The sequence below is a fragment of the Montipora foliosa genome, chromosome 7 (assembly GCF_036669935.1).
Source record: "Montipora foliosa isolate CH-2021 chromosome 7, ASM3666993v2, whole genome shotgun sequence".
Classification (NCBI taxonomy): domain Eukaryota; kingdom Metazoa; phylum Cnidaria; class Anthozoa; order Scleractinia; family Acroporidae; genus Montipora; species Montipora foliosa.
The window spans coordinates 27,980,430-27,990,252 of NC_090875.1; the positions used below are offsets into that span (position 1 = coordinate 27,980,430).

The 9,823-nt window shown below is 38.2% G+C and overlaps 1 protein-coding gene across 1 annotated transcript; it reads left to right on the top strand.

The window, feature by feature from the left end:
* Positions 1-3,656: 3,656 nt before the first annotated feature.
* Positions 3,657-8,587, top strand: LOC138010578 (forkhead box protein unc-130-like). The gene has a single exon (XM_068857557.1). The coding sequence runs from the start codon at positions 5,598-5,600 to the stop codon at positions 6,570-6,572; it is 975 nt and encodes a 324-aa protein (XP_068713658.1). The 5' UTR covers positions 3,657-5,597; the 3' UTR covers positions 6,573-8,587.
* Positions 8,588-9,823: the final 1,236 nt, after the last annotated feature.

Consider the following 9,823-nt stretch of genomic DNA (forward strand, 5'->3'; position numbering starts at 1 on the left):
GCAAATTGAATGTTCAGAAGCTTGTTTCCCAGCACACGAGGGTCGTTACACGTTTCAACCCTTATAGGTTTCTGCTACGACCTAAAGCAACCTTGTTTAGTTGGCTTAAAGTGGGCGCGGGCTGAGTTCATATAGTAAAGTGATTTATAAAAGATAACGTTTCAACCCACAACTTTCCGATTTCTAGCTTTATGGCTGCCAGTACTACCAAGCTACGAAAGACTTGGTAGAAATGGTTCGATGAACATGATACATTTATTATATATTTCTTTCTGTTCTTGAGACGATGTGGTCTAGTCGTTAAGACATCATGTAGTATTTGCAAGCGATCGCGTTCGGTTCATCTCCCGTGCTGAACTACGTTAGTTCCCAATTCAAGGAAGCCACTCTTTGTAAATAGCCAAGTGACTGCCCCTTGAAGGTTGGGGTTTTCAGCTCATTATGTTTCACATATCATTTCTTCCATTTTCATCGCTGGAGCAGCAGAATGAGTGTATCTGTACCCCGAATGCGCTGTGCTTATTCGACATATTCAAAAATCTTTCCAACCGTCGCTGATCTCTTAGAGTTACATTCAAATGAAGCCCTGAAAAATTCATCTTCAATGTTCTATGTACCTGTGTGGTTAGAATTTCGAAAAGTTCTTATCCTGTTCAGCCATTTTTAGGGTCTGTCTGGCCAGCCTAAATTATCTGACGCAACGCGGGTCAGTCATATTCTCTAAATTTTGTATCAATAAAGTAAATGTTCTTGTTGTTAAACTCCAGGAGTACATGGGGCTGACCTTTTAAGTTTCAGTGGAGCGCTTCATCTCCCACGTTTTTGTTGATTTTAAGTATAATAATTTCCGGTCCCCAAACATGCGGAAGTCGATTAAGTTGTAACATATTTGTTCTGCAGAAAAAAAAAACAGTCTGGTTAGTATGTACTCTTTCCCTCTCAGAATTTTTACTATTGTTTCATATTCAGTGCAGCGATATATTTGGTATATTTGTTTTGTTTCCCCACGGCATTTTCTGTCCCACGTTTAACTGAAGTATATCTACTTGCAATTGACAACGCAAATGCTGTGGGCACATGGAAATCTGCCGAAAGAAAAAGGGCGCGTTCGATCGACCGCGTTCTGGATTAGGAGTACATGAAATAGAAGTTAGAAATCCTTCGCTTTTACGGAGATTCACATTGAAATATTCAAACACCCGCCAAATGCTATTCCAAATTAAACGTATCTTTTTTGTCCTTTTTGCTTCAAAACGCCAAACATACAGTTTTAAATTATCACTCCACGTATTATTCCGGAATAGGGTCAATCGAACGCATGCTTGTAGTACCTTCGAAAAACCAGAGTGCAATTTGCAAGCTTGTTTGTTTGGGGTCATTTTAATCTGCGAGACCCGTTTTCTTTTTCTTTTCTTTTTCTCTTCTTTTTCCCTCCTTTTTACCCTTTATATTTATGGCTAAGAACAGTATTTGTGCTGCAGTATTCTTGCTAAGATAGTGGAAATTTCCCGAAATGGTTGCGCAAAACGTGATCACACTAGCTTACCACCAAGATGGCAGCGGTCTAGCGGTGCATGAGGGTGAACAAAAAGTAAGCTCTCTAATATTTTTTTCTAGTGTTTAATATGTCAGCTCAGTTGAAATAAATGTGTTTACTAACCAAAGTGCAACAAAAGTTTACTTGTCACTGCCCGAGTGAGTTATATAAGGAACGACGTTTTCCTTAAACTGGACTGAGAAAATTATTCTGAAACTGGTTTGAATTCATTTCCCGTCTCTTGGATACAATTATCGGGATTATTCACAAATAAGTTGGAAAAAGGAGAATTTCGTACCTTAAAGACCATCGTTTGCAAGATGCAAAGGCGCCGGAATTCCATGCATCATTGCTATTCGCTATTATCGGCACTTCCCTGGTTCGAAAGCCGGCCCCATCGTATTGCAACACAAGAAACGTGAGCTACAACTCCTTTTCACTGATAATTGGTTTCAAGATAATATTGTTTTACACACTCTCTTTGAGGAGCTGAAAATTTCTTTGAAAAAATGGCTTTCTTGTGCACCATACATTGTGAAACCAAACTGGTATTTGCCTAATATATCGAGAGACATTTTGCAGGTAGCATAAGAATTATATGTAGAGATCACACTTCTATGTGATTATTGGTTAAAAGACTCATGGAGCCTCGTGGCCCAAACTGGCTCGCTTGCGGTTTTAAGTTATTGTTAGAAATTGAATATCACTCATTAACGTAGCAGTTTTCGAGTAGCTTCTCATCCAAAATAAAAGTCCTTCTTGTTTTGTTATTGAAAGCATTTTTGCGTAATATATTTTTATTCGATACAAAAGCTCCAACTGAATCCGTTATTAAGATAATGGCTCGATCCACCCCCGACTGTGAAAAAAAAACCGGCTCCAGATCACCGCGTGTTAAATTTACAAGCACCTGTTTTGGAAATCTTGGAGAACTACACTCCACTTGTAACTGATTCACTTGTATCCACGGACGCGAAAAGTCTAAAGAGTTGTTTGCCGTTTGAAAATATGTTGACGCCGTAATATACCGCAAGTGAAAAACAACCAACGTTGAAACTCACTGACGAGTTGGCGTTTAAAACTAAATGAACCACGAATTCAGTATCTGAGAATCGAAGAAGATTGAGTTCTTCTACGCGAAGGACCGCACGTATTTTGGAAAAGTATTTGAGTAGGCTGAGACACGCCCTGAACTTCGGCTGAAAATCGAGAATACTCAGCTCTTGCTTGGTTTTAAACGTTCGGAATTCGTATAAGTTCATCTTCCATAAATAAATTTGTCATTTTCAAAGTTTTTCAACTTCATTTTGTACCTAAACTTACTTATACCTCTTTGGACAGCTTTTAGTACAATTCAAAGATGTGCAGTGATTGTGTTTTTGTGACACCATTTATTGCGTTGTAAGTTTTATCCAAGACTTTCTCTGGCTGTAAACAAGCTATAAACATCCGTGTTTTGTTTAAAACGATCTAAATTTCCGCATAGAACTTTTCAGCATAGATAGGCATGGTAGGTCCCGACAATTTCATCTTATTCAACATACAGGGAAAAAAACGCTGCTGTTAAGGTATTATCTTAACATATCGTGTATATTTGCTGTTTTCAAGTTCCTTCTGCAAAAACGCTTCCCGCATGTTCGGTTTTCTTCACAAGGCAAATGTCCAATTAAGTTGTCTCCAGCAATGGCGGTCATTCAAATTTCAAATCTTTTCCGCTTCTTCCTTTGCACAATACATCGCCATAAAATAATGAATCTTTATTTTCCTTTCTCTTTCTTCACAAAAGGTCTCTTTGCTCCTTCGACGACTGGCACATGTTTGTCCAAGAGTACCAGACCTGCACAAGTTAAAATATCTTTTTTTGACCGTCCTTAATTTTTAAATTTGCATTTTTTCACTTCATTTTTCATGATATGTTCATAGATCAACTGTGGTGTTTTGTGACTTAAGCATTTTTGAAACACAAAGACTTATTTCAAGATATTGTTCGTTCAAAAACAAGCCACTGGTTGCCATCCACTGTTATGTTAAAATCTCAATACCAAAATTCTTTCCTCGAAGTTAGATTCAGATTAGAGCCCTCTCACATTAGTGCCATTCATTCTCACTAATGGACATCGTAGAGAACTAACTTTAAAAGTGAATCATCGGGTTCGATCTTAAGGTTCATCAGTCCTTCATCTCGTACAATTTACTTTACACATGTCAGATGTACACTACTAGGGCCCTTAAATTTTTAATTCTCTAGAACATTTCTTCCTGCATAAAATTGAAGTTTTAGAGAGAAATCCTTTCACAACTGGAACTCGTAGCGTTGTTTTTTTTTTTTTTTTTTTTTTATGAACTCGTAGCGTTGTTGCTACAAAGTTTTCGACTCGATTATCGCTGTTATTTTTGTGGAAAATTGCAACCACAGACATCTCGCATGCACATCGTTAGACAAAAGGAATAAGATGGAGCACATTTGTTCACAAAGAAAAGAAACAACCAAATTTTATTGAACAATAACGATTTAATTTGCAGTATTGACAAGCTTGCGGGGTTGCTAACGCAGGGTAGATAGAGAATTTAGCGCCGGTAACAATTTAATAAGGTTGCCTAGTTAAAGGACAATGGCAAAATTCGCGCTGCGAATACTAACTTTTCGTGTGTCTCATATATAATGAGACACAAACGTGTAGAGTAACAACAAAGATATTGCTACAACAGAAAAAGGCTGAGAAAGAATAAAGCAACTTTGTTTTGAGGCGGTGTTCGAAAACATTTTCGTGTTAACTGTCATAAGTCACGAAGCATCCGTCGACCATCTTTTTACGACGTATTCCATTGTAAAACGGATTTGATAAACTTAGCTTGAATTATGAATAAGGTATAGAGGATATTGAAAACCATACGCAAGTTAAGAAATAAACAGTTTGTCTTGCATGGAAGATGAATTTCCTAGGGTTTTTCGACGTTTGACTGCTTGACGTCAACATAATGCTAGGCTTTCTCGGGCTTGTAAATTGACTGCATGCAGAACGATTTAATTAACCACATCGGCAATTACGAGAATTACCCCGCCTGTAGCTGAAGTGATACTATGAAAAACTCAATTCTGTTATTCAATTGAGAGACAGTTTTCTCTTCCATTTTTTGTTTTATAATTCTCATCTGCGGCTTTTCCGTTACATGTTTAACTGCTTTTCATCTCGCTATAGATTTGTTAGTGAAAAATATACCGTGCTGTATTAACTAAACGAAGACTATGTGACACCAGATAAACGTATAAACTACGTTTTTTTCGACGTAAAATCACCTGCCTTTAACTTGAGAACCGGCGGTTTCTCCTCTTTAATTGGCACGTCCTTGAAAATAGTAACACTTGAATTGGTAGGTATTAGTACAGTTTGCACAAGAAACGGCCTTCGCTTCCTTAAGCGGTGTTTTATCGCTAAAACGGGAGATATTAGCTTTTATTTCGTAATGCTGCTAAGTGCGTATTGGTAATGTCAACAAAAGTAATTAAATAAAGGAAATACATATGCTTCTTAGAATACATAGAAGTCGTCTTTGATTTGATGGCCAGTATTCTGCCAGAGGCAAGTGTGAACTTTAATTAATGAACCAAATATCAAAATTGTAGCAAAACAAATTAAAATGCTGAGTATTGATTAAGTTGCTATGTGTTTCCAAAACAAACTGGGTTTCAGCCTTTTCAACGCAAGTCGCAAGTACGCCGCGCTTGGCTTTAAATTTGCCAATTTAGGGTCCGGTTTTTCTTTCATTGTTTCGTTAATGAGAACTGAGAGTTTAGCATAGGACTTTTTAGAATTGTTTACGTTACGTTTATTGTTATGTTCGACACGTCACGGAGCTTCCAAGCACCTGCCCTAGGGAAATTTAGCGCCCCCTGGGCGGCGCGGCGGTGTACACATAGAGTTTAATAGTTCGAGTAGTCATTGCATATAAAGACTAACTTTCACAGCTGCCAGACTCACTATCCATTTGCAACACCAAGAGTTAACACACAGCTTCTTGCGCGCCTCAAGCTGAACAGGCTCTGTCATTGTTAGTCGAGATGGACAACATTCCTGGCTTGAGCAAGTACCTTCTTCATCCACGAATCAGTTATCATGATTTTAGAGATGTGCATGAGAGGGATTTAAACGCGTATTCCGAGAAACTGCTGGTAGAGACGAAGAAAGAGGAGAATGACTTTGGTTTCGGAGAGGGCAGAATCGAAGAGGTGTTGGCGAGGGAGCAAGATAACGTGAATGAGGTTTGTGGAACAGAATCCCCAAAGAAAGAAAGTGATAGCGAAGAAGCCAAAGACGATGAAGAGAAAGTCACTGACGAAGACAATGCGAAGAATTCCAAACAAGACGATCGCAACTCGGAAACTTTCGTCGCAGTGATTGCGCAAGCGATCCTAAGCGTGCCGACGAAGCGCATGACTTTGAGTTCGATTTATAGCTTCATTGCGCGAAACTATCCTCACTTCGACAAGGAAAAGGGACCAGGTTGGAGAAATAGCGTGCGACACAATCTTTCCAGCAACGACTGCTTTGTAAAGGCCAGCAGAGCGGAGAATGGCAAAGGACACTACTGGATGATACATCCTAAAGATTTGCCAGAATTTATCAAGGGAAACTTCCGAAGACGAAGAAAACCTCGTCGGCCAAAATGCAGTCATCCATTGATGTTTAGGGAAAGCCCATTCTTGTACCATTCGTTTTCTTCTGGCTTCTCGACATTCCCGTACACGGGGCACCTGAGATCGGCAGCGGCTGGTGACATTCCCAATGGGTTACCCGTTCCTCTGCCTTATGGCAGTCCAGAGAGCGCAATTTCGCCTGCCTTTCGTCCGAGGCTTGGTCTTCTACACGGTTTTGAGGATACCAGAAGTCTGAGCTCTGTATCTCACGCTTTTACATACCCAACTCCCACTCTAAGACTAACGAATGATGGAACTTCTTCAAGGAATTTACCAACCGCCAATGGACTAACAAATTTTCACGGTTCCTTCCACTATCCTTGTGCATGTCATCGATGAAAACATCAACTGATGACAATGTAAAATAACACAGTTTTTGCCGAAGATTCCCCGGCACCTAAACTCAACATTTAAACACTTTAACTTAAGCGTAGTCCGTAGTCTCTAGAAAGTCTAAGGACATAGTGAAAACCCACATCCAAGAACGCTTCCTCAAAAGTGTTTGGAAAGAAGCAAAATTCTCCCAAATATACTCAAATTTGATTCATTTGGTAAAAATTCTAAATGCTAGGTAACACGTAAATCACTGGTAACCACAATTAATTAATCTAACGTTTAAGATTCTATGTCATTTTTCATAAGTAGAAACTTCTCATGACAAGATTGTTTTAAACAAATGGAATTCACTCTATGGAATACAAAAAGCACGACATTTAATTTTAATTTTGCCAACGCGGTAAAGAAAGTTGGAGATTTTTCCTTGCAAGTTTACTGATATATGATTTGGGAAACTGAAAAGTTTTGTGCTTTTAATGTTTCGAGGATTGACGAAAGTGTTTCCGTTAACCGTCGAAAGTACATAAATATATTTTGCGTCAATTTGTCTTTGATCTGCTGCGTCTGTCTGCATCTTTTGACGACATATTTTTGCGCATTAAACTCTTAGTTAAACAGCGGCTCCGTGTTTACTTAAGCTCCGCAAAATCTTGCTGAAACAATGCTTTTATCTGCTTTCTGTAAACACCAAAGCAGATAACAAATTAAAATTGGGTGGAATGGTTTTCAAAGCGGTTTCGCCGAGAGGGTAGGTTTCCGGACGTTTCTTCCGGGCCTCTAGAAAACCCGTTTGTCTTCGCATTGTTATTTTTATTTTTATTTTTATAAATTTGTTTAAAATCATTTGCAGGGAAATTGCCTCTTAAATCTTTTCAGTAAAACAAAAGCAACGGCTTTTCGTGAGCGAAAACGACTTGCTTTCTTTGAGAGAAGTAATTTCAGCTTTGTAATTTCCGCTCGGTAATTGACCCGTTACGTTTCTCGCCACGGACCGCAAAGTAGCGGTTATGTTTGCTTAACGTGTGTAACGGAAGGAAGCTGTTGTTTTCCGTTCAACCAAACTTTAGGTATAGCGTAAATGACGAAATTAATTAAATTGTGGGAAACTGAGAAGATAGAATTCGATTGTCGTTCAGTGCTAAATTATAAAACCCTTTTACATCAAAATACGTACCAATTTAACGAATATTGCCGTTTCATATATCTCCGAAACTTACTTGAACGGTTATATGATTATAAAATCATTTTATAACGTGATATTTTCCGATCCGACAAACTAGGCCATCCTGTTCTTTTTAAATAAAGAAAAATTGAGCAAGTGGACCGTCGGGATTTGAGTCTCGATTATTAGTTTATTGCTTTCATATCTCTTTAACAAAAACAATGTTATATAGAACTGACAATTATCAGCTAGAGATTTCACCTATTGGCATTTCAATGGCACTCAATCGATGTCGATACTAATGGCCAAAACCGATCATTGTTTGGTAATTCAGGTACTCTCTCAAGAAAAACAGACTAAAATTGCCTTCACATGATTTCATTGATCCTCGGCAGTTTTGTTTTCGGAGGAAACTGTGTTGTTACAAACTTGACGAGTTTAGGTTAGCCCGTGGGCGATTCATAAAACCCTTTGTTCAAAACTGCTCACAACGGTCTTTAACTGTTGTAATAAAAATAATGTGTTCATGAATTAATTTCTAGAACAGATGGCTGTGTTGTGGAAAGAAGAGGACTCCGGGTTTATTTGAAAAGTTTTGTTTTTTTTCCTCCACGATCATGTACCGAAAAAGTCGTTGTTCTATTTCAATGCGAAGTTTAAGAATACACATAATTTTGGTGAATAATAGACACGCAGATAAGATCACAAAAAATGCACGGTTTATTTTAGTTTTATTTATAAACCAGGCGAACACAAGATTCGAATAATTTTTCTTCTATACTTTAGTATCACAATAAATTTAGGTTTCTCTTGAACTGGTGGAAATTAGATCAATTTAAAGTCGATAAGTTGTAATTAAAAGGTGGGTTAATAACTTGTGTTATGCCATTGCCTTTGGCTGTTATTAAGGAAGTTTATTGAATGGAGGCTTTGATCAGAGCAATTCTAAAAGGCTATTGCAAACAAGTCATTCCTTTGTCTATGGCATTGCTCCATTTTTGTATAAGAATAACTATAATTCAACGATCGTGACAGAGCATTTTATTTCCTGCGGCGACCACAAGACAATGTCAGTCTTACATCAGAGTTCAAAAAAGTCACAAACAATTGCGAACTGAATCCAGTGTCGCTGAACACTTAATAAAAACGCTCCAAGGCAAAATCGCAATATATATGGTTGGCTTAGAAAAGTTTCCAAGCTCAATTTATTGCGGTTTAATCCTTCCTCGAGGATTCGTGCTTCAGACGTCTCCGTTGGTCTTAAACCTCCTCTGGACCGCATGTCATGGCATTGTTGAGAACTCTCCACGTTTGTATAACCTAAATAGGCTTTAAAAGCGACAAAGGGATTCGCACACTGTTAGGCATTTATTTAGAGATAAAGCTATGCGGTGGTCGAAGACGGTTCTAGTGTATAGCTAACTAACAATGAACCGAGTTAAGTTGTGTTGCAAGTTCATTGTTGTTGCTATATGTTCCTTGAAGTTGTCGTTTCTGACGGAGTCACCACTCGAATGATTTAAAACAAGAAAAGATGCATCAGTCTTAAATGATGGACAGATCAACTTGAAACTAGAAACGATTCATTTCAATTCTTGATTATTGCTATTTTAACTCCTTGTACATGAGACACGCGGCAGAAGCATAACCAAGAAAATTCTTCATAGGCTACTTGAGTCCTCATTGGAAAGAGAGCAAATTATCTCACGCAACATGATAAAATTGGTCCTTTAATCACAAATTTTGATCAGAACAAGTCGAGCTTTCCGATTCTAAAGAGATTACGCCGGGTGGCTTCAGTTTTTAATGCAGCCTTAGATCAATTGCTGGACTCTCTTTCGTCTTTTTAGTTATCTTTTCTTCATTTTAACCTTTGTTCAAGATCCCATAGAGTTCCTCAAACGTATCTCTAAATTCCAGGCCAATTATATGGCCTATGGTAAAACGTAGTGCATCGTTATTTGATAACACACTACCGGACTGAGTGGAATTTTGGTAGTCCTAAATCTTGGTATACAAAAATTTGGTTTATCAACGGAGTTGATAATGTAAATTGACCACCGTACAGAGATTCTAAAAGCTGACGTTTCGA

Excerpts from the sequence above, each read along its gene's own strand:
- LOC138010578 (XM_068857557.1), top strand. The coding sequence starts at position 5,598 with ATGGACAACATTCCTGGCTTGAGCAAGTACCTTCTTCATCCACGAATC.